At 30.8% G+C, this 24,695-nt stretch overlaps 3 protein-coding genes across 4 annotated transcripts in view; 1 reads left to right on the top strand and 2 right to left on the bottom strand.

Moving 5' to 3' along the window:
- Window positions 1-5,170, top strand: part of LOC107457146 (hornerin-like) — a 31,371-nt gene extending 26,201 nt beyond the window's left edge. For both annotated transcript variants that reach the window (XM_043039743.2, XM_043039744.2), the window contains exon 7: window positions 1,225-5,170. In XM_043039743.2, coding sequence (XP_042895677.1) covers window positions 1,225-5,055 — 3,831 coding nt within the window. In that variant the 3' untranslated portion in view covers window positions 5,056-5,170. The remainder of the gene's footprint in view (window positions 1-1,224) is intronic.
- The window catches only part of LOC107442126 (dynein light chain roadblock), a 601,383-nt gene that overhangs the window by 92,801 nt on the left and 483,887 nt on the right, over window positions 1-24,695 (bottom strand). The window lies entirely within an intron of this gene.
- On the bottom strand, window positions 22,004-24,657 carry LOC107457147 (Suppressor of variegation 3-9). The gene has a single exon (XM_016075228.4). It carries the CDS (start codon window positions 24,332-24,334, stop codon window positions 22,208-22,210), a length of 2,127 nt encoding a protein of 708 aa, XP_015930714.2. The 5' UTR covers window positions 24,335-24,657; the 3' UTR covers window positions 22,004-22,207.

Below are 24,695 nucleotides of genomic sequence, written 5' to 3'. Positions count from 1 at the left end.
AAAAATGATCCCAATAGTTTAGTTTGAAGATTCGGGCCTCCGACTATTTTCACTTTTTGCATGATATTTACTTTGATAGATTTTTCATTTATTTATTTTTACTTTTCTATCTATTAAGTTAATCACGTTGTTTCCAAATTGAGCTAATCGCGTTGCCTAACTCAAAGATAATCTCTCGCAAAAATTAACTTTCATTAATTATGTAATATTTTTTAACTTTAATGATAAAAAATTAGAATTATAAGGTAAGAAAATACAGGGTGATCAATGATCATAAATAACTTTGTCGACATATGACCTTCTGGACATATGTCCTATATATGAAAGTCCGTTTAAGAGAACGAAATAAAAATTTTCACAAAGGTGATCTATGCGTTCAAGAATGGTTTTAAAAGTGATTGCATAGCTCTGACGGTTAACGTTACAAAGACGAAAGTTCGAAATATTCAAATGGCAGCATTTATCTTTTTGATTAAAACGTTATTTGGAACGGTAATTTTATCAGAAAAAAATTTAAAGCATTTGTCTTAAAATGTACAAAAATTTTATTCCGTTCGCTCAAACGGTATGCTCTCCATAGGGTCATAAGCTGGCGATGTAATTTTATAATCATCCTGCATTTTAAATTTACTTAAACTATATCACATTAAATATCAAGCAATAAATTACAAATAAAACTATTTGAATAATTTCTGAAAAATAAAAATTGAAATAAGTTGGTTTAAATTTTTACGTTTTAGAACTTTTTAAACCACATTCAATTTTTCTGATTTTAGAATTTACATTACTGTAGTTTAAACATGTAAATATTTTTATCAAATGCGGCTGTTCCTCATATGTTGGTCTAAAGTTCATATCCATTAAAAAAAAAGACTTTTTAGTAGTTACTGCACTGTGCAAAGCGGATACGATAGGTTAAAAGGTGCAAAGCGGATAGTTCTTTCTATAGACAAACTATATAATAGTTAACATATTATCTGCAATTGACTCCTATGTAATAATTATTCGTAATTATTTCTAATAATCGTGTCTGATATACAGGATTTGAAGGAAACAGAATTTATATTTCAACAGAAATATTTAACAAGTGATACATATAATTGTATCATGTTTCATGATTAAAAATGTATACCTATATACATTTTTAATTATGAAACATGATACAATTATAGTTTTATTTTTTGATTGTTTTACAAAATAATAATTTTATTTCTTTTATTTTAGGAAAGATCTCAAAGTTCACAAACATATCCGTTGAGGGGAACAGGAAATTTACCACATGCATCAGCCATGAATGGAAGAAATACATTCACTAACCCCTCACAAAATCAAAACTTTATATCAATGGGTGATAACACAGGTAGGAGTAGAAGTGTAAACTCCGGCAGTGACAATTCAGGACAATTTTCCTTACAAACAGCACAAGAAAGTGGATATCAACTAAACTTGCCTTTTGGACTCAAGGCCGGAAATGCTTATCGTGGTGGTATTAGTAGTAGTGGACAATACGGGGGAACTAGAGGCATGCCATATCATTTATCTGAACAAAAGCCTAGTCTAGTTGGTTCAGGTTTGCAAAGATATCCCAGTGCATCTTCTCCAGGTTCCTTACAAGGATCTTATCCTGGTTTTAATGATATCTCCAAATCTCCAGAGAGTTTTCAACCAGGAGGAATGCCAGGAAGCTCTTATTTAAGTCCTCCAATATCTAGAGCGGATCAAAGAAGTTTGTCACCTGATACAAATGGACGTCCTTCCCTTAAAACTGAATCTACATATCCCATTGTCCCAGGTGTATCTGATATGCAACAGCAGGGGGGAATTCCTGGACAGTTGATGCGTTCCCATACTGGTTTAGGTAGTTCAAGTCCACTGAATCAAATTAAAACTATCACGCCAGGGGGGGATTCGCAAATTCAGCCTGGAATACAGTATCAACCTCCTTTCACAGGGTACCAATCCGGGACGCCTAGTCACCCAAGGATTCTACACCCACCTGGAGTTTTGCCTGATACTACATTAACAGGATATCAATCTGCTAGAGGATATCAGCCAAGCTCTGTATCAGGATTACCGACAGGAATAGGTCAACCGGCTTTTCCTGGATATTACCCGAGCTCGTTTCCGGGAACATCAATAACAGCAGCTCGCCCAGTCATATCAGGTTACCAACCCGGTTCGACTTTAACTGCGTATCAGCCTGATTCCTTACCACAGTCTCCCCATTCGGGATATCAGCCAGCACATTTTGCACCAGGATATCAAGATCGACAAAACTCAGGTGCAATATCTGGACAATATATGCCAAAAGCGCTAAACGGTGGATCTCTCCAAACCGATTCAATACATTCCGGTACTGAGGAAGATGGATTATTAGCTCAAGGATATGGAATTCCAGGAATGCAAATTTCTCAACCTAGATACCCTGACAGTCGTGTTTCAACTGATCAACGGCAAATACTCGGTGCTGGAGTTGATCAACAAACATCATCAAGAAATGTTCCAGGAATCAGTGCAGGCACTCCAACAAATTTAAGAGCATTGGATTCTGTTCAAGGTCAACCACGTGACACACCAAGAGATACATTACAGGGAGGAATGACTGCGCCTGGAAGTTTACCTTCTCATCCTTTCTCTGTTTCAGGAAATGGAGAGCCAGGACAGTATTCGAGACCACAAATTCCCGATACTTCTAGTTATAATGTTCGTGATTTCACGTCAAGGGGTGCTTCAGATGGGTCAAGAATTGGACAAAGTGACCTTAGAACTGGTCCTGTAGCAGAGCCAGTTAGGACAGCTCTTTCAAACAGAAATGCTCAAGTTCAAAGAGGAGGTGATTCTGCTTCATCGCAAACACAGATTCAAACAGGTGCTGAAGGAACAGCTGCTGAAGCATCTGCTGCTGGGCAATATAGAGGAATTGGCTCAAAGACCCAGGTTCAAGGTGGTTATGCAGGAAATGGGTCATTTTCAGCACAAGCTCAATCTGGATTCACTGGAGGCATTACTCAAAGTCAAGTACAAGGTGGGAAGCAAGGGGGTTTATCTGGTTCTAGTTCAGCAGTAGAAAATGTAGGATCAGCTCAAAGTCAAGTACAAATTGGTAGACCTAGTGGTTCAGCAAGCAGTACGGCGCAAGGTCGATTCTCTCAGGGCATGACTAGTGTTAGAGCGCAGAGTGGAAGGACCGGAGGAAGTGCAGGTGCAGAGTCTCAATCAAGAGGTTTAAGCAGTAGTCAGGTGAAAGTTGATATTGCTGGAAAAGAGGTCACGGGAAACAGTGATTTTCAAGGGACGGTATCTGCTTCTGTTTTAGGAGGTAGTTCGACAGGACAATCTCAAACGCAATTACAAGGAGGATACAACAGTGGAAGAACTTATGCAGCAACCGCTCAAGGCGGATTCGATGCTGCAATGGATTACCAAGGTTCAGTGCCTAGTGCAGAAACAAGTCCAGTCATTTTACATCGAAATTTAGACAGAAATGCTAATTTTATGCACACTTCCCAACTACCGAGTTCAGGAGCTGTACATAGACCATCTATCAATGGGATTGCATCACCATCTACATTAAATAGAGGAGCTGGTGTGCCGGTATCTGTACCTATCTCCACACCAAGACAAGTAAGTCATGAACAAGCACAGGGATCTAGAAATATACCTGGAATTTCACAATTGCCAGGTACAGAATATTTGTCGAAAATTCCATCAAGAAACCAAGGATCAACTGGGAGTAGAGATCAGGATATTCATGATCAAAGTCAAGGCAGTTTTGATCAAAGAACGTCCGAAATAAGATATCCTTCCCAATCTCAAGGTCTTTATCAGCCCTTACACCTTACGAGGAGCCAACCGCAATCAAATATGCCACAAGCGACCAGTTATGAAAGCCCCTCAACGGCTACTGGTTCTTTACAAACCGATTTAACTTTAGGGCCAATTCCTTTTGATCAACAGCGCTCTCCTTTTTCTGGAAGCCAAACACCAACTATGCAGCCCCAATCTGGTTCATTTTATGAAACACCAAGTAATTTACAACCCTCCCACGGTGCTAGACACCCATACCATTCTCCGACTGTACCACAACAATCAGGATATCATCCAATACAACAGCCTTTATCTGAACTATCACCACCAACTCAATCCATGGGATCTCAAGGAAGAATTAATGGGTTGCAACCTCCTTCAACTATTCATGAGGCATTTCAACCAAGTTCTACCTTTAGAACACAACATGGTATTCGAGCCCCCGATTCATCGACTCAATTTGGTCAACAATATTTTCCCCCTTACCCCACTGAAACTCAAAATGGTGACCAGATTTATTCTAAAAGAGATCAGACGGCTCCTACTGGCTCAGGGAGTTCAGATGGTGCTTATTCAACCAGTTACCAACAACCATATTTCAGACCTGGACTAAACCAACCACCTTTCCAAGTACCAAGTCAATCAAATGGTCTTGCACCAGGACAACAAATACCCTCACTTACAGACCGTCAACCTACCTCCATAGGCACACCTAACCCTGGTGGTGCACCTATCAGTTTCCAAGAACCAGGGCAAAGACCATTAGGACAAACTTCTTCACTTGTGCCAAGCTTCAGACCCAGTTTAACAACAGGACAACAAACATTCCTAGAACCAGAGCATAGATTACCAGGACAAACTTCCTTATTAGAGCCAAGCCTCAGACCTAGTTTAACACCAGAGCAACATACATTGACCGCACCTACTACAGACAGAGATATTTCAAGTCAGCAACGACCCATTCAAAGACCTGGTGTTCGAGAACCGGATTCAAGTGAGGAAGGGGGCTGCTGTGAAGCTTTGAAAAATCTAAAAAGACGATGTTGTGGTAAAACTACACAGAAACAGAATGGTTCATGTTGCTCATCGACAATAGATGATTTCACTCAGGATTTTGAAGATGAAGATTTAACCGATGAAAGTAGCAACAAGGAGCCATGTAAAGTTGTAAAAGCAATATGTTACATTGTATACAAACCAGTTGGAAAAGCAAGAATTTGCAAGCCAACTACGTCAAATAACTGTTAAACGAAAGGGCCATAGAATGACGTTTGTTAATTTAATGTTTATTTTCTCATTAATATTTCTCATCGCTTCATTTTGTTTTGTTTTAATAAATATTTGAAATGAGGAAAAAATAAAATGTTGCATATTTATTTTGATATTCAATGCAAGGATAGAAGTAACAATTTAAAAAAGTATAGGATTTCTTTAGAAAAAATGTAGGACAGCAGAAAATATATTGTATTATGAATATTTTCTTAATATAAATCACAATCATACAACGATTAAAAATTTTTCTTAATAAGTGACTTACTCCAAACATTACTTTTATCAAAAAAATTACAAAGATCCTAATAATAGATTATTAATATTAAAATAACATAGCTAATTTTTTTTATTTACTGGACAAAATTACTTACTTGAAAATAACACAGTTAGATCTCTTTCTAAATTTTTTTTTAGGAAACATTTTATTAGCTAGTCTATTAGCCAACTTTTTCTAGTCAGTACCTATCATAGCTTGACCTACTTCTACTTTAATAATGCATTTTTGTTTTATATCAGTAATAAAACGTTGGTTGCTTTTATCAATCATTGATTTGGTGTTTGATGCTCTTTCATCATCTTGTTTATCAGGCTCAAGACAGTTCGAAGAAAAGTTTATCAGGTCTTGCTTGTGGTACATTTTATTTTACTTGTTGCTTATTCTTTTCTTTTTGTTCAAAAGTCTTTTGGGATTTGTATTCAACATATGCATTCGTATAAAATTTAATCATTTCTTGAGCGATGTGCGATGCAATCATCTGTAATCTTTTACAGTTTCATTGATAATTCTTATGCTTTTTATGGGATCGAAACTCATTCTCGATTTTCAGATGGGACAATTATTTTATTAATAGAGAAACCTCTTTCAACTCTCCGTGAAGAAGTGCATAAGATGTTTTGACAGGAACAGATAGAAGATTGCATCATGGAAGATTCTGATTATCTTTTAACTTGAAAATTTTGTTCCAAAAGTAGTCAAAGGCACTTCATGAATTTCTAGGGTAGCTCCAATCTTCTAGTGAGTCATCGTCAGAAAATTTCCTTTAAAATAGAGATTCCACTCATCTTTATCACAGATCTTCAATTATCACTTGGGGCAACATATTTGCAAGCTGTCTTATGACTGCCAGTGAAGATTTTACAAATTCTTTACACGTTATATGATATTAAATCTGTAAATTTTGCAAACTGACATTACCGTTAAAGGATTTATAGGACAAGTTTGGTAATGTAGGATAATATAGGATGTTTTTTAAGGTTTCAAAAAATATGTAGGAAATAAAAAAATTGTGAAAGAACTTTGGCGTCTGTCACGCAGTGCCGTAACTTCACCCCTCGGGGCCCTGGGGCAAGCATTTTTGGCGGGGGCCCTTTCAAAAACTTTCAGTACTCCATCTCTAACCGTCATTTTAGCTATTTATGTATTATGTTCGTGAATATATTTATGAAAACAAGTTATTTGTACGCATATAAATTGGATTACAAAACATTGTAAGTTTTAAACATGACAAAATACAAAATTTCAGCGAAATAGACTAATCCTGAGAAATTAAATTTAAAAAAAGTCGTACTTATAAANAAAAAAAAAAAAAAAAAAAAAAAAAAAAAAAAAAAAAAAAAAAAAAAAAAAAAAAAAACTATATGCCTTTCGATTCAAAAGTTTTCAGACTATTATTGTCCCAAAGGGGACTGATCGTTAAGACACGGTTCTAGCAGATCACCGAAGTCAAGCATCAGTGGCTGCGGTCAGTGTGCGGTTGGGTGACCACTTGGGTCAGTCTGCGTAGGGACCGAGGGTGTGCGGTATTGGTCCTCGCTAAACTGTTCCACGATAAAATGCTCGACTTCGGGTGCAGATCACCGGGCTACCGACGCGGGGGTGCTATCCCCTCTACAAAGGATAAAATCTCAAGGGATGTTTCCCAGACCGTCGCCAATAGCCTATTGTGCAGCACTAGTGTGACGTAAATGACAGACTATTATTAAATCAGACTATTATTAAATGAAAAATAATAAATATTTACTAAAAGTTATTTTTTGCATGGAATTATCTTTAGATAACAGAATTTTATAATCGTGTGCAAAATTTTTCCAATTCCCTTAAAAAGCTCTTGATCTGTAGTGAAATACAAAAAAATAAAATTAACATTTGGGGGTCCAAACTTTGGATAGCTCACCGACTATTGGGACTATATTCCCCAGATTACAGCTACCTCCTATATTACGGGGGTTAGAAAATCGAATCTGTTGAACAAAAGTTATGTTTCTTCAGAGAAAGTATGTTTTTGTGTCTGATTACGTAACTTAAAATAAAATATCGTGCACTAATTAATTTGCATATTTGATGTCACACCATCGAATTATTAAGATGGAGTCCTAGAACGTGAAGATCCGATCATTAAATCAAAGGTTATTCAGGTTGGTACTGTTTTGGTTCACTGTACGTAAATGTTACCAATTTACCACATCTCACCGAGGGAACTTGACTAGGGGGAAAATAGCTATTCATGTTGTCCACTCCTGTCCCCCATGTCCACAGTAGCCTCCTTTTCCTCTAAATATAATGCTAATCATAAAATACCAATTTTATAAACCTGTTAAATCCGGTTACTATATCGTTAGGAGTTAGGAAGGTCTTTTCAAGACAAAACCGTTATAAAAATTAAAATTATTTTTTAGTTTCAAATCTAAAAGTTTTTGATCGCGTTATGGAAACTGAAGGAAATTATAGACTTTTTTTTTTCTATCGGCACATGTACCCACATTTTAATTGATCTATAGTCCTAATTGATCTATAGTCCTAATTGAAAAAATATTCAGAAATTGTTTCTCTATATACATCAATTAACAAAAACAAAGTTGCCTTACTCCAATATGGACAGGTCCCTAGAAAATCGTTCTTGAATATTTCGCCTATGTATTCATGACGCCATGTAATCATATGCGACAAAATTATAACAAAGAGTAATAGTTTTTTTTATGAAAGAAAAATGAGAAAAGTCAAAGCTAATTAAAAAAAAATTCTTTTTAATGGTTTGACTTGGAAACGAATTTTAATTGCTACGGATTTCTAAGCTGATATTCATAGCTTTTTTATTAAATAAATGCGTTCTTTTATCAAATTAAATATGATTTTTTTTATATAAAATAAAGATTGCATTTCACTTTTTAATGAAAACAACGTTGTTAAAAACCCTAAAAATTTGAAGTTCCAATTTAAAAAATTTAAAGGTCTTAATAATTTGAAAAATATAAAATAGGAACAAAATCCATGCACACAATAAGCAGTAAAATTATCAATTTAAGTATTTACTATACAAATTAAATTTTATATATGAACATAAAAAAAAGCAATTTTTGTGTTACCATTCTTAATAAAAGAATTGGAACAGTATATAAATATAAAATTTAAATGTATTAAATGAGTTAATGCAAACATTTACTTACCTCCTTATAAATAAATTTACATTTGGTTTTCTTGTTTTCCAAAGAAAATTTTTATTAAGAGTGGGAATTATTGATATCATGATTTATGTTTGAAAAAAAAGGAAATTGCAAGTAATTTCAATAATTCTTAATTAAAGTTAAATTTTAATTTCAAAACTTGAATAAAATAAAAGCCAACAGAAAATTTATAACTGAATTAAAAATGGTTAATTTAAATGACGCAATTAAATGAGCTAAAAACTGGAATTTAACTGGAACCTTTTACGTTCGTCTCAGAAAAAATCTCTTGACAAAATGACCTAAGTAAATGTCAACAAGAGTCATTCCTTAAAAGCTTACATCTATTTTCTAAGAACATCTAGATAATTGCTAGTTTAAGACAACTTAAGGGACATATAGATGGTACTGTAAATATATGACATTTTATAAAAGCACAAAAGAGCCCAGGGTCATAAAAATGATTAAGGCAATTTAAAGAAGCAAAAGGTCATTTTCCCATGGTGTAAAAGGAGATGGCTATTTTTTGAGGGTGGTATGAAGGTTTTAACACCTTCATACCACCCACAGTCAAAAGATTCTTTAAAATATATCTATTAGTCTCAGTGTAGGATGCATTTTTCAGGATGCAAAACAGTGGTACTTATTTTAGTTTTCTAAACACTTGTTTTGTTTTTTTATGATGTGCTCCTCTTCACCTTTCGTGTTTTAGATTAAAATTTTTTTAATAAATTAAAAGTCGTAATATGTAGAAAAAAATTGAAACAAAACCGAAGTATTTTTCTTGTGGGGGGGAGGGGAGAGTTTCTACTTCAATTTGGAAAATAGCTAGCAAATTGGAAAAAAAGTAGTTTCTTTTTCTAAAATTCTCAATTCTATTTTACTTTATTGTAGCGAATGTCAAATTTTCAGAAGGGGTGGTGCACATTATCTTCCATCTCAATTAAATTTCAGAGGAAAATAAAGTTTTCGATTTGGAAAATAGCTTTAAAGTCGAAAATAAGAGTTAAAAATATATTTTACTTGACTTTATTCCTGCGAATGTCTGAATTTCAGAAGAAGTAAAGTATATTCTTCGCTCCCCCACTTTAATTTAAGAGTAAAATAAAATTTTCTTTTTGGAAAACAGATTCAAAGTTTTTTTCCAAAAAAAGAAGAAAAAAAACTTTTACTAGACTTTATTATTTCAAATGTCTAAATTTCAGAAGATGCAAAACACATTTTATCCCCCCTTACTTTATATCAGAATAAAAAGTTTCCTATCCCTTTACTATAATTTAAGAGGAAAATGAAGTTTTCTATTAGGAAAATATCGTCGAAGCTATGAAACAAAACAATTTTTTTATTCTAAAATTTCCTACTTTACTTGATTTTATTCTATTAATGTCTAAATTTCTGAAGATGAGAAGCAAATTTCCCCCCCCCCTCACTTTTATTTCAGAAGAAAATAAAGTTTTCTACTTGGAAAATAGATTCAAAGATGAAATTTTTTTTAGTTACCAATTTCTATTATTTTTTAGCACTTTGAAATTTCAAAAGGGGCGAAACACTATGTTCGCCCCCTCATTACTATTTCGGAAGAGTGAAAATTGGAAATAAAATATTTTTTCCACTTTCACTTTACTTTTCCATAAGTCAAAAAACACATTAATCGCCCATAACAAAATAAAGTTTCCTACTTGATGTATAACTTCAAAGTTGAGAAAGAATAGCTTTTTTTTTCTTCTCTGAAATTACCTATTTTAATGGACTTCGTCTTGGCGAATAACTAAATATCAGAAGAGGCAAAGCACATAAATGTTAGTGGAATATAAAGTTTTCTTATTTCAAAAATAGCTTCAAAATTGAAAAAAGAAATTTTTAAATTTCCGATTTTACTTTATTTTTGTGAGTGTCTAAATTTCAGGAGGGGCGAAACGCATCGTTTGCCACATCACTTAAATTTTAGAGGGGTCCTCTGCCTCCCCCTGGTTGGCACGCCACTGGGTCTGACGCTAGATAGTAGAGGAAACAACTAAGTAAACCAGAAGTGCAATATACAGAAAGTGTTAACAATCAACTACATGCAGATGTGACCTTTCCCCTTCTCAGCAAAGCGTGTTTGTTCTTTTGAGAAAGGGAAATAATTCGCGAAAAGGTGTTTTACCGTTTTTTACCCTTTCCTTTATGTTATAGTAGGTACGTAATTACAAAAAAGAAAATTTTCAGCAACTCTATCGTAACACAATTTCTTTCCTACGTATATATAATAAGAGTACTGTATTTTGAAAAAACATGATGTGGTCTCTTCATGTGGGGTCCCCTTGACCGTCCGGGGTTCCGGGGCGGTGCCCCGACTGCCCCGACGTAGTTACGGCCCTGCGTCTGTCAATGGGTTCACGAAAACAGAATTCTGCATAAATGAAAGTTCATCATAATAAGATGAGTACGTCAATGGTACAGCATTTCATTCAAAAAATATATTGTTAGCTGTTATAAATTTGCTTCGAAAATATTGTTAACAAAAAAAGTACATCCAAATTCTTTTTTTTTTAAATTTATTACATACGCTATTAATTTAAAATGAATTCAATCTAGATTATGAATTGTAAGCCATGTTTCAAATTGGTCTCACATCTCTCTCTCTCTCTCTCTCTCTATATATATATATATATATATATAGATACATGTATATATATGTATATATATGTGTATATACATGTCGAAAGGTAGATTTTGATGAAATCCATGGAGATAATCAATTCACGGAAGATCTTAAAATTACTCGGTGGGGTAATTTCCCTAAAAAAAGTAAGAGATTTAATCAAATCTCTAAACTGCTTTAGAGAAAAGATGAAATAAAATTTATATGTTACGGTTAACGCAAATAATCAGTTAATATTAAAAATCACCAATTTTCCCTTAGAGTAGCCAAATAAGTTGGTTAAAGTAAATTATCTACTGGAATTTATCGCATTTACCGATTATTAATATATACCAAAAAAGTTTAATCAATGTAATAATTTTCAATTCATTAGGCTAGAAATTTCTCGCAAACAGCTTGATAACATTAATTGTTTCCTTCGGATGCAGACGCTCGCACTTTATGCGTTGTTCCTTTATTGCGAGAAAACTTTGTGCAAGAAGGTTTTGAATCTTTATTTTTGATTCTTTTATGCTTTTGAACAACACTTAATCTGAAAACACACACACACAAAACTTTAAGCAGTGTACCGGGTAAAAATATATTGAGCAGCGTTTTATGAAATCATCGTGCAATGTGCAATCAATCGTGCCTCATAGCGATTTGGCGCAATTAAATTTTGAAGATGGAAAATGAGAATGTGAAAAGCAGCAATCCTTGCCCCCAAACTTAAAGTTGTTTAACAAGTGGAATAAAAAAAAATATTTTGCATTAAACTTAATTGTCTTTAATACGTATAGCCTTTCAAACATTTGTTCTTATAATATTCTATAAGCAGTTGTCCTGTATATATTTTAGAATATTTTTGCTGCATCATTAGCACACGTACAATATTTTTTGCTGCAAGCCTCTTACTCAGACACTCAATTTTATAACAGTGTTTATTTTCTCAGAGTAGTATCATTACATTAATAATATAATGAATGATTTTTTTCTTCTCTTTTCCACACATATTTAAAATTTGTTTCCATTCTTACCATATTTTAACTAGAAATATATTTTTATTATTATTGAGCCCTGTCCCGCCCCCACCAAGGGGCATCCAGGGGGAACTAGAAATATATATTAAAACCAGAAGGTAAATATTTTCTTTAACACTATTTTTCGAACCTCTGCCGCCAAGGGAAATAAAAAAGCCACGTTTAAAGAGCCTTACACTTAAAGCAATGCTATGATTTTAAACTATATATATAATCTTGTCGTGAAGAATTATCTGGGGCTTTAAAACAGACAACTAACTTAAATATTTTAAAAGTTATTAAACTTTTTTTAAAATCTCCAATTCGGCGGTATTTTTCCACCTACATGAAAATTATCAAAATCACTGCCTTATTCTCAGTTCCTGCAAATTCTTATGAGCCCAAAAATGCAGTAAATTTTTAAATAATAAAAAATAAGACCACTAACGCTTTTCCTTTTCACAAAACTGTGGCTTATCTCCATAGCAACGTTTTGCGCCATTTTTTAAAAAAGCGTAGACAGCGGGGTCTTTAGATAGGCTAAACTTGACCTAACAGTCATGAGTAACAGCTATAAACTCACAGCAGTTATAAAAATAGCAGATCGTTTGTAAAAAAGCATCATTTTATGTTACGATCGGCATTGATTACGTATAATATATCGTACACTTTGCGAAAAAAAATCATATTTTATTGTTAGTTCATAATTTTAAGATACAAAGGCACTTTATATATTCCATCTCAAAGGGTTATACTAGGAGGAAGAAGAAGTGAAAGTGAAGATAGATTTACTATGACTATCTAGACAAGTTGGGTATTGTTTCTGATGTACTTTTTCACCCTAAATTAAATCGAGTCGTTAAGCAGTTCTGAAGTTATTTAGGCTTTCTGTGTAGAATCTGTTTTGTCCTTATACCTACTTACACATTTGACATTGACAAACTATATCTAGGCAAGTTATTTTTTTTCTTGTGCTGAATCGAATGTAACTAAAACAACACCAATAGGATTACAACATTAAAACTTAAATTGTATTTAATTTTGATAAGCACATTTTTGTGTTTACACTTATTTACGAGTCTGTCTTTACTATCTAGCAATGTGAGGTATTCTTATTTGTATATTTTCTACACTGAAATGATTGGCAACAAAATTAAGTCGATAGAGCTTATTGTTTAGGGGTTATAAAGATTTTATGTGGACAAAATACAATTTTTAATTTCTATCCACTTATGCTTTTGACATAGCTTTCGAGACAAGCGAGGCTTTGTTCCTTTTTATGCTTAACATAAATAAAAAATAAGAAACAAAGTCTCACTTGGCTATATAGCAATGTCAGAGGTGTAAATAAGCATACGTAAAAAATTGTACTTTTATGTCATAAAATTTTAAAACTTTGAGTTAAATTTACCTACTTTATTTGGGTCTCATCCGATGTGGGTGGAAAAATAACATAGAAAACTATATCTCACTTGTTTTAACAACAATATCAGATTCATAAATAGGTGTGAGTATAAAACTGTTCTTTTCGTACATAAAATCTCAATAACTTTTAAATTAGTAGTCTTATCGTTGAACTTCGGATAAATTTTCCTTTTATTCAGCAGAAAAAGAAAAAAACCCGTCATCGGAAACTATATTTAATTTGACAATTCTTAATTTTACCCTCTCCTTAGAAATGGAATATAAAGTGCTTCATATCATACATGCTCTAAAGAAAAAATTATCGAACAATATATTTAGTGCGAAAATACATTACGCTATATTTCGATTTTTTGTTTAAATTAAAAAAAAAAAAAATTACTTCGCAAAGTAAATTATATGATTTTGCTTAATATTTATCACTTTTGATGATATGTACCTAAAATTTCCGTAAAACAAAATAAAAATTAAAGCAATATAGACTTTCTGACGAATCTAATGACTGATTATTAACTCACGTTTCAAAAAACCTGAAACAAAGAAGGAAAAATGTTGTTTTTTAAAGGTGCTTATGTTCATTGCCCATTGAATTGAATTGAAAGTATGGTTTAATGGCACAAGGTCCAAAAAGAACATGCTGCGCCAAACACACCCTGATATCACCCTGAATAACTTTCGTTCTAATGATCGGATTTTCACGAACTAAGTGTCAATCTTAATGGTTCCGGGGGGTGACCTCAAATATGCTAATTAATTAGTGCTAATTATCAATTTAGTTACGAAATCAGACACAAAAACGTACTTCTTCTGAATAAACATGCAGTTTTTTTTACAAATTTGGAATCCAGACACTTAAATTAGGGGGGGTAGACAAAATTTTGAAAAAATTGGGTCGTAAATTGGGTCACAATAAAGGTTTATATATTTGGCGATAGTCAGAAAACCGCCAAAAAAAGTCGCCTGCGCAAATTAATATTTTCAGGTAACCCATTGACTAATTCGAAAGAAGAAGAATTAATTTCACTAGGTTGCTAAGCAACCAATTTCTGACTGTAAAAAAAAAATTAAATAATGCTCTGTGATTNAAGAAAAAAAAAAAAATGCTCTGTGATTGCTCGGAGAGGTTTAATAGAAATATCTCAAAGTTATAGAAAATATCTCAAAGTTTCTAGGATATAGACAATTTTTAAGCTAATTTCTGTCCAAAACGCAAAATGTTTTTTATTTTAATCTCCTTTGAAAAGAAAATTTGAATCGATTTATAAATTATTTATGATTCTCTAAGTTCTTAGAATTTAAATACATGAACTTTTTATCTAATATTATTTAGATTATGTTGTTTTTGTTATAAAAATTCGAGGATTTCATACTAAAATCAAATTAACATAGCTTATTATGGCTATATACAAAATTTTAGGAATAATCATTTTTAAAGCTTTAATCGAGTGGTCTAGGCAGAAAGTTTGAAGAAAAAAAAGAGCTTGAAAAATAAAATGTATATTGTATAGTAATTCTAATGCGCATTCACAAGGTTTTCTATAATTTACGATATTTCTTTTTTCTATAACTCAAGGAATTGCTGAATGTTTAGTGGTATTTTAAAAACATNAGTAATACACTACTGATTATTTCCAAAATGATGCTAGGGTAAACATCTTTCAAAAAAGAAAGAAAAATCCTAAAATCTTATGAGGAAAAATTTTTTTTTTAAAAAAAAAATAGCGGGAAAATTTATCAAATTTCGTTCCGGTTTTTTGGTTTTCTGATTTCCGGATAACGGGTTCTGTACAGTATATATAAAAAATATGTACAATAATGTATTCTGTTATAAAATATTTTTGAAATCTGCAAATGCAAATTGCAATCTTACATTTTAAAAAAGACATAAAATGTAAAATTTTTTGAAAAAATACAAACAAGTATGATATGCTCGTTGAAAAAAATTATTTTTATTTGAAGTATTAGTATTGGACTTTAATTAGTCTTTCTCAAATTAATATTAATGCTGAATAAATACATCACAATACACAAATTTGTTAAGTGTTTCTTTTAATCTTAAAAGAACTGAATTAAAAAATGTCCACCTCATAAATTAATAACAAAATTCATACATAAACATTTGCACTAATTTGTCAAATTTAAAAATCAAGATTGGAAATAATGGCTTTTCACTCTTAAATGTAAACTATTAAAAACAAAAATTGAAACAATTAGGATTGTTTCACGTCTATACTGATTTTGATTAGATTCAGGGTGATAGCTATGAGAACAGTTTTGCTACGTCATCTATACTTATGAAGATTTAGAATGCCCAACATGAAAGATTTTACTAAACAATTTTAGTTATGCTGAACCGCCTAAAATGGAGATGATAAAGACTACTTTTATATAGAAAACCAGCATTTTCTCAGAATTTATAGAAAAAAAAAATCTAGACGTGATTAAATACAATTTAATCCCAATTCATCAAACCTCTTTCATTTGAGTACTGCTGTTAATTCTCAATATTTCCCCTCAGCTTTAACAACATCGGATGCAGCCACTTTTTCTAAATAAAAAGTAAGCTAAGTTACCATCCTACTTCAAAATAGACCATTTTTAACAAAAGTGACCGCATATTGCAGATTAAATATGCATCATCGACTAAGATTACAAGACTGTAGACACAGGAAGAAATAGAATGTTTAATGTTTTACTTATCTAAAAAGTGTTACATAATGTTCGCTATTATTACACCTTGAAATTTATTTTTCATGATTACCCTCATTAAAAAACAAAGCACCCAGATTAGAGTGATAAAAAAATATTTACCTTAAAAAAAAATTTTTTTTTTAACCAAAATCAAACTAATTATTGTTAAAAAAAATAGTATTAAAATATTATAACCAGTTAGATTACCTTAAGAAAGTTCAAAGTGTTTCTAATAATTACCTTTTACCTCCTCTCAGTTTCCTCCACAGCAATTTAACAGGTCATTGGATGTTTTTTTAAATCTAAGCAGAGTTTGATATGGTTTAAATTAAAATTCCCATGTTTTTAATTAATATAGATATAAACAGTGGTCATTAAAGCATAGCATGTACAGGCAAGGCCTCTTCTTACAAAGAATTAATATCCAAGATCAATAAATGAGTTTTGCAAGTAATTGAAGCCTCATTTAAACGTCATTGTTTTGTAATGCAGTTGAATCTCAATTCATCACTCATACATGCATAATGCCAATATTTGCAGTAGGTCTTGAAGCCTTTGAAACTATGAGAAACCTTCTCTATTCATTCAAACTTAAGAAAATGAACAACAATCTGTTATGATAATTTATTGTTTAAGCTAAGAAGAAATAATTCATTTTTTTTTTTTTTGCATCTTAAATAGTTTAGTCTTAATAACATATTTTTTTTTCAATTAAACTTTCTTTATACCCATTGTAAGTTTATCAATTTTAAAGTTCAATATTTCTTTTAAATTTTTCTATCCCAATCAAGTCATTATTTGATAGTTTATTTTGATCTGCATTCATCATTTTTTTATATCTATCGTTCACAATGAATGATCCCTTGAGAAATGATTGATGGAGGTTCTACTTTATTAAATACACGTACATAATTCAAAAAAAAAAAAAATTTATTTGCACACTTAATAGGAAAATATTTATTAAATGGTTCTTATAACATTAATATATAATAGATGGACTGGAGTGTGATAGTTTATTGATGACAAAGGATGATAACAGTGCTGAGCTCCATTTTTACAAAATAAACTTAGCCTTAAATTATTTTTTTAGATACTACTGTGTATCATAATTTTTCACATACCCAAGCATTTATCAAACAAAACTCAAAAATAGTTAAAAACAACTGTTATAAATTAATACCAAATGTTCACAATTAATGGAAATTTCCAAATAAAGTGCACGATTATTTACTATATTTGTGTAATGAACTAAAGATCTTTTTATAGAAAAATATTTGATTTTATGCATTTGCTTTTGGTAATTTCCTAAAGCCAGTTCAGTTCCTAATATTTTTACAAAGCTATTATCATAATATTATAACAAAGCTATTATAATTCTGTCTTATATATTTGATGTAATTAATAGAATTACTGAACAGAAAAAAAAAGGTAGAAAAAAATTTTCATTGCTAAAGCGGCAAATGTTAAGCTTTCATTTAGAGAATTAGAAAGACTAAAGTATACTGATTTTTTACCATTATCCTGGTAGTTAAGTCTATAAAAAAAACATCGATGAGAATTTGGTTTTTATTATTTAACAGTTGTAGAAAGCTGCATGTTCAACTAATGGATTGGCAAGAATGTTTGCAACATTTGCTTTTGCAAACAGCAAAAAAAAAAGAAACCATTTGGGGGCTCCTAAGGTTGCAAGTTCTACGTAAATAATTTATTTTTATATTTTCAAAACAAATGCGATTTAAAATTTTTTCTCTCAGATGCGAAATATTAAAAAAAAAATATGTATGTAATAATATAATAAGCATTAAACACAAATGCTTGAAAAAATAAAAACACATTTGAATAACAAATAAAACACAAATCTTTTTTTACAAAAAATAAACTTTCTTCCAACCCAGACAGAAAAACGAAAGCCATTGTTTTAAAACAAAAAACAAGCATTAGTTGAATAATAACGTAATTCCTTGTAAAATAAAATGAATCAGCACTAGTAAATATATAGTACAAGACATTTTAGAATGGGTAAAGTTAACATTGTCAGTATTTTAGACATATTGTCATTTTTTTTATTAACCTAACCTTTATTTCATTATGCCTCCTACAAGTATTNGAGAATTTGGTTTTTATTATTTAACAGTTGTAGAAAGCTGCATGTTCAACTAATGGATTGGCAAGAATGTTTGCAACATTTGCTTTTGCAAACAGCAAAAAAAAAAGAAACCATTTGGGGGCTCCTAAGGTTGCAAGTTCTACGTAAATAATTTATTTTTATATTTTCAAAACAAATGCGATTTAAAATTTTTTCTCTCAGATGCGAAATATTAAAAAAAAAATATGTATGTAATAATATAATAAGCATTAAACACAAATGCTTGAAAAAAATAAAAACACATTTGAATAACAAATAAAACACAATTTTTTTTTTTTTTACTAAAAATAAACTTTTTTCCAACCCAGACAGAAAAACGAAAGCCATTGTTTTAAAACAAAAAACAAGCATTAATTGAATAATAATGTAAATCCTTGTACAATAAAATGAATCAGCACTAGTAAATATATATTACAAGACATTTTAGAATGGGTATAGTTAACATTGTCAGTATTTTAGACATATTGTCATTTTATTAACTTAACCTTTATTTCATTATGCCTCCTACAAGTATTTTACAGTTAGAGACTATTAAATCCAAATTTCTGAAAATAAAAAGCTTCAAATAGGGATGCAACACTGACAAAGTATTTTTCAGCTTTTTGACTAAGTTTTTTTTATTTTTAAAATTTGAATAGATTAAATAAAGAATAATCAAAATTGTATTTTTTACTATACATTCCCAGAAATAATTTTTGCAAATTTGCAAAGAAATAATGCTTGCAAATTTATGTTCTGGTAGACATAAGGAAAAGAGAAATTTAAAGAATTGAAACAATACTTTAATTTGAACCACGTTTTGCACTGCCGATTTTTTTTAAATTTATATTCACGCACGTCATAGGTAGTTTTTTCAATACTTTTTGTTTTAATAATTCAGAACATTTTTATTATAGCACAGAATTACAAAGCAACGTTTCTGATAAGAATATTGTTTTTTATCGTCACTTTTCCCCTGTATGGTAAGACATATAAGCAGCAACAAAGAAAGTTCTGATTTTCAACATTAAAATTACATTTTAAGAGAAAATTTTTTTCCTTCCTGTTTCTCTTTTGCTTTTTTTTTTTTAACTTCCTCTTTATCAGTATTTTTATTATGACACAGCATTTTTTTAAAGAAAGCTTCCAAGGAACTTTTCCTTTATCACTTTTTTAAAAAAATATGGCAATTTAAAAAAATTAAATTGAGATTTTTAGCATTAAATTTTTCGTTTTAAGATTAAGAATGATCTTTGATTTGCGTAGAGCAGAACTCTCAACCTATGGCAACACTTTATATGCATTCACTATTAGTGCGCGGAGAGTCATAGGAGAAACAAGTATGTTAGTGTCTGTCTTGATTTTCAAATAAATAAAAAACTTTTTAAGTTAGAAACCATACGGAACTGAAAACTACATTAAACATGGCTCTAAAAGAAAACGCCGTGAAAATTTAAAAAAATATCTTTAATAATTAAAACATTAAGAAAGGGTCAAATATTGTAGTACATTCCTTTAAAACTAAAAAGAGCAGAGGGAAAGGGTCAAGGGAAGCAGTCTTCTTCCCAGATGGCGTAGTGAATGAAGGGATTCTATTTCTCCTTTCTTTTGAAAACACAGTAATTGAAAAACTGAGATGTTCAGCCTTAAAATTTTCTTTCAAGAATGAAGATAGATTTTATTTTTCTGTTTCACTTTTGTACTTGTCTTTAGTTCTTATGGGCATTTTCATGACAGGGTAGTATTTCTGATAGACTTTGAATGTTTTATGGATACTTTTTATATTATTTTTTTCCACTTTAGTTTTTTTCCTTTTATAGCTGTTAGTCAGTTTAATATTTATCCTAAATATATAACTATTATAGTTTTTTTTTCCTTCCTCCCATACCAAAGATATAGTTGTTTTGATTAATTTTTAAAGTCTCAACTTATTTATATATAAAAAACAATATTTAATAATGATTTTTTAAAAAAATGCTACTTTTTGGCTTATTTTTCTTTTTTGCCGAATATTTGGTATTCGGCTAAATCACTATTCGTTATAACAATAAAAAGAGAAAGCTAAAAACAAGTATAAAGCAGACAAATACTACAATTCAGAAGAAAGCTGCACAATGCAGCAGAAATTCCATAAGAAAACTAGGGATGTAACGAATATTTGGCCACTATTCAGCCTAGCCGAATACTGAAGTTATTCGGCCGAATAATGAAGTTATTTTAGTTTTCTGGGTTTTCGCCAGAAAAATCTGGCAAAAAAAAAAAAGAAATTAAAAATACATTTAACAGTAGTAATGAGTTCTTATTTTAAATAAAATATATAAATTACAAGTATAATTAACTAAAATGTGCTATTATTAATTATTTAGATTTGTGAAAGCCGTATTGTTGGCATCAAGATATTTAAAATATTAAAAAAAATACATCAAGTTGTTAAATTTTTTTTAAAATATAGAAAGCTTAAAAAAGTAAATTTGTTAATATTTATTAAATTTTTAGTTTAAAATTTGAAAATTATTTAATTACAAAATGAACATTTCAAAAGTGAAACTTTTAAAAAAGTTCTTAATTATCTGGGTTTTAATAATTTTTCTGACAAAAATGAAAGTTAAGAATACATTTAACAGTAGTAATGAGTTCTTATTTTAAATAAAATAGCATATAAATTACAAGTATAACTATAACTAAAATATGCTATTATTAATTATTTAGATTTATAAAAGCCATATTGCCTTGTTATTGGCATCAAGATATTTAAATTATTGCAAAAAATAAATCAAGTTGTTAAATATACAAAGATTAAAAAAGCAATTTTGTTAATATTAATTTCATTTTTAATTTAAAATTACTTTAATTACAATCAAAAGAGAAATTTTTAAAAAGTATTCGGCCCTATCACTATTCGTTACATCACTAAAGAAAACTGTAATCAATAGAAAATTTTAAAGAAGAAAACAATTAAAATATAAAAATAAAAACCGAAGTTGACGTCGTCAGAGGGTACCATCTCCGTAAATCATAAAATTTTGTTTTTGTATCATACATTTCTTTTCCTGGACTTTTGACGGATTCTTTAGAGTACATAGAGAGCAATTTTTAGACATTTGTCGTGCTCTCTCGATAGAAAAGGTTTAGTGTTTTTATGACTTTTGAAGCTGGTACCTCTTAACGACGCCAGCTTCGGTTGCCTTTTTTTTTATGGTTTTCTTCTTTAAAATTTTCTATTTGTTACATTCCTAGTTTCAAACCAGTTTACCAATATTCAACAAATTATGACAAAATGCTTCATTATGCAGATAAAAAAGATTGAAATTTAGAAAACCTTGAAGATTAATTTTGACAATTTTCAAATCAAGAAGTAACGACATGAAAACAATAATTATCAGAGTGACGACAATTCATATCAAAATTTATTTAGGTTTGAAGTATTCCATTATAAATTTTGTTTTGAAAAAGTATTGGTGAATAAAATAATTCAAAACTTAATAATTCCCTCCACAAATAATTTTTTCTCTAACCTCATTGTCGTCATGTCACTACACAAATTTAATGCAAAGTTTATCATTTAAAAATATAATTAAAATCATGAAATATAATAGACACATCTAGTCGCAGTTAGACTTTTTATTGAAATATATTTAAAACAATGATCTTTCATAAGTAATATAGGATAAAAGTCATTGAATTAAGAGATATAATTGAGAGTATTCAAATAAATATATACACCACAACTAATTCAAATCTGAATTAGTAATTGGATTTATTAAGAAAATAAACCAATTTTTTAAACCACTAAAATACAGTTGAATGTCAAAAGAGGTATTTTCTACAATTTTTAGATTTGCATTTGCATTCTACACCTACAGGAGGTGAACTACCAACACCAAATCCATCTCTATTTTTCACCATTTTATAATCAAATGTTAACTCTTCCCCACGATTGATTTTTCTTTTAGCAAACAACGCTAATCTAGGCAAATTTGGATCTGGATTATTGATCCACACTGCAAATACATGAAGATTTGGATCACACGAATGATTAATAAAATGCCCAGCATTTCCCATATGCCCAGCATCAACTGTGTAAAGGCAATTACCTTCTCCATAATCTAAGTCAAAAAGGTATGTTCGCCCTATAAAATCATAAAGTTCACCTCTTGCTTCTGCTTCCTCTGATGTTATAATTTCACCAAGATATTCTAGAACAAATTGATCTTTCTGAATAGTTTCTAACGTTTTTAAACCCCAGCCACAACCATTCGAGGTTCTAAAGATAGCAACTTTTACTTTTTGACCATGCTGAACAACTCTATTAATACAATCACTGCTACATTTACATCGTTTGTTACATTCATAAATGGGATAACCAGGCAGAAGATTCAACCTGCGATAACGAGTATAGGGAAATGCACCATCAGAATCATGAGGGCAACAATTTTTTCTATTATCGAAGCAATTTTCACATTCACAGAAACATATTGGCTCTTCTACAATTTCTTGGCTTCTAACATAATCATGAATAAATTGAAAATTTGTGGGAGCGATTTCTAAGTCTACGTGATTTTGAACTTCAATGTATGTCGCTGGATTAAAACTGTTAATATCTTTCTCCCATTCGTTTAGGTTAATCAAAACTCGTTTTCTACGCTCTGAAAACTGCATAATGTCTAATAATTGATTCTGAATTTTATTCAATTTTTTAACTGGATAGGTAAGGATTAATTTACTTTTGTCCTTCAATTCTGAGTAGGTAAAAGATAACTCGTTCATAAAGTCTTCAGAAGTGTTGAATAGTAGAGCACACACTTTAATCAGAGACAAACTGTCATAAGGTCGACGATTTATTAGCTCATAGTAAAAGTGCTTAATCATCTCTTGATTTAAGCCTGAATGTAAATGGCTAACAACTTTGTAATAACTAACTAAGCTTCTGTATTCAGGGAACAGAAACCTCTCCGATACCCAACTATTACGCTTTGAAGTCAATCTTTTCCATTTAACCAAATAAAATATAGTGCCATTTTTATACTTATGCCCAAGGATAAGATCTACTTTTCTCTTTATCAATTGAGTGTTTCCATTTTGAAATTTCAAATTCAGTTTTTCGCATAATTGTTTCAAGTTTTCATAAGGATACAGACCTTCTACCGAACAATTTTGAATCATGTAGTCAAAGCGTAAAGCAGTTTCATTTATACTTGAGTCAGCAGTACAAAATATTAAACCCATCTTATCACACTTTTTCCTAAGATTCTTAAGTGGTTGTAGACATCTTACTTTAAGAGGTTGAAGTTTATAAATTTCCTCATACGATGCAGTTACATTTAACTTCATTGGTATATGTGCATCTTTCAAATTTTCAGACAGTCCTGCTTGCACTGAACCACCCGGAAAATCATCATTACTTTGCTTAGAGAAAGGAGAGCTTTCAAAGCAATGCAGGGGTAAGGCATCTTGACAGTGTTCCATCAATAAGACATCCTCAGACTGCTCCATAATTGAGTCATCATCTGACTGTTCCTTCATTAAAACTTCCTCAGAATGCTCTTTCATGGAGTCTTCATCTGAAACTTCCTCAGACTGCTCTATCATTGAGTCATCATTTGACAATTCTTTCATTAAGACATCTCCAGACTCTTTTATCATAAAAACAAGGCCAGAATGTTCCCTCTTTGGATCAATTGGAGAATGTCTATCAGATACATCATCATGGGTGTATTCAGTATCCTGAGAATGATTTTGTGAATTATCGTTTTGTGCTGATTCCATAAAAATGACATTTTCGTCATTTAACTTTTTTATAGATTCAATAACATTTTCACCACTTATTGTTTTTACAGACTCATTAGATAAGTTATATTTTAGATCAAGAGAAACTGTTAAGGCTTGATCATAAGTTGTACAATTTGTAATTTCATGAAATACTTGGCAATTCATTGTATTTAGGAAGGAGAAAGAAAGTCTTGCCTGATTTTTATGTTTCACATTCTTTATGGATTATACTCTTGGTCAAATTTATAATTTTCGTTATAACATCCTATATGTAGTTTATTTATAACTCCTACCTTCGCGCCTTTTCAAATAGCCACAAGGCACAAATTAAATTTGATGAATGCCATATTCTTGGCCTATATTAATTTTTTATAAATTTGTAACAGAAACACAGTTTATTACTTTTAAAAAAATTTTAGAAATTTATTTATAATAAAATAAATTTGTAAATGAAATATATTTACTTCTTTAGTTTTTCAGTTTGCTTAAGTTGGAACTTCGACAAAACCGTTTCCCATTTTTAAAC

The sequence above is a fragment of the Parasteatoda tepidariorum genome, chromosome 4, assembly GCF_043381705.1.
Source record: "Parasteatoda tepidariorum isolate YZ-2023 chromosome 4, CAS_Ptep_4.0, whole genome shotgun sequence".
Taxonomy (NCBI): Eukaryota; Metazoa; Arthropoda; class Arachnida; order Araneae; family Theridiidae; genus Parasteatoda; species Parasteatoda tepidariorum.
The sequence above is the reverse complement of the archived record's forward strand: the minus strand, read 5'-3'. Positions and strand labels throughout refer to the sequence as shown.

What these genes read in the sequence shown, in the direction of transcription:
- LOC107457147 (XM_016075228.4), bottom strand. Translation starts at nt 24,334, where the DNA reads ATGAATTGCCAAGTATTTCATGAAATTACAAATTGTACAACTTATGAT.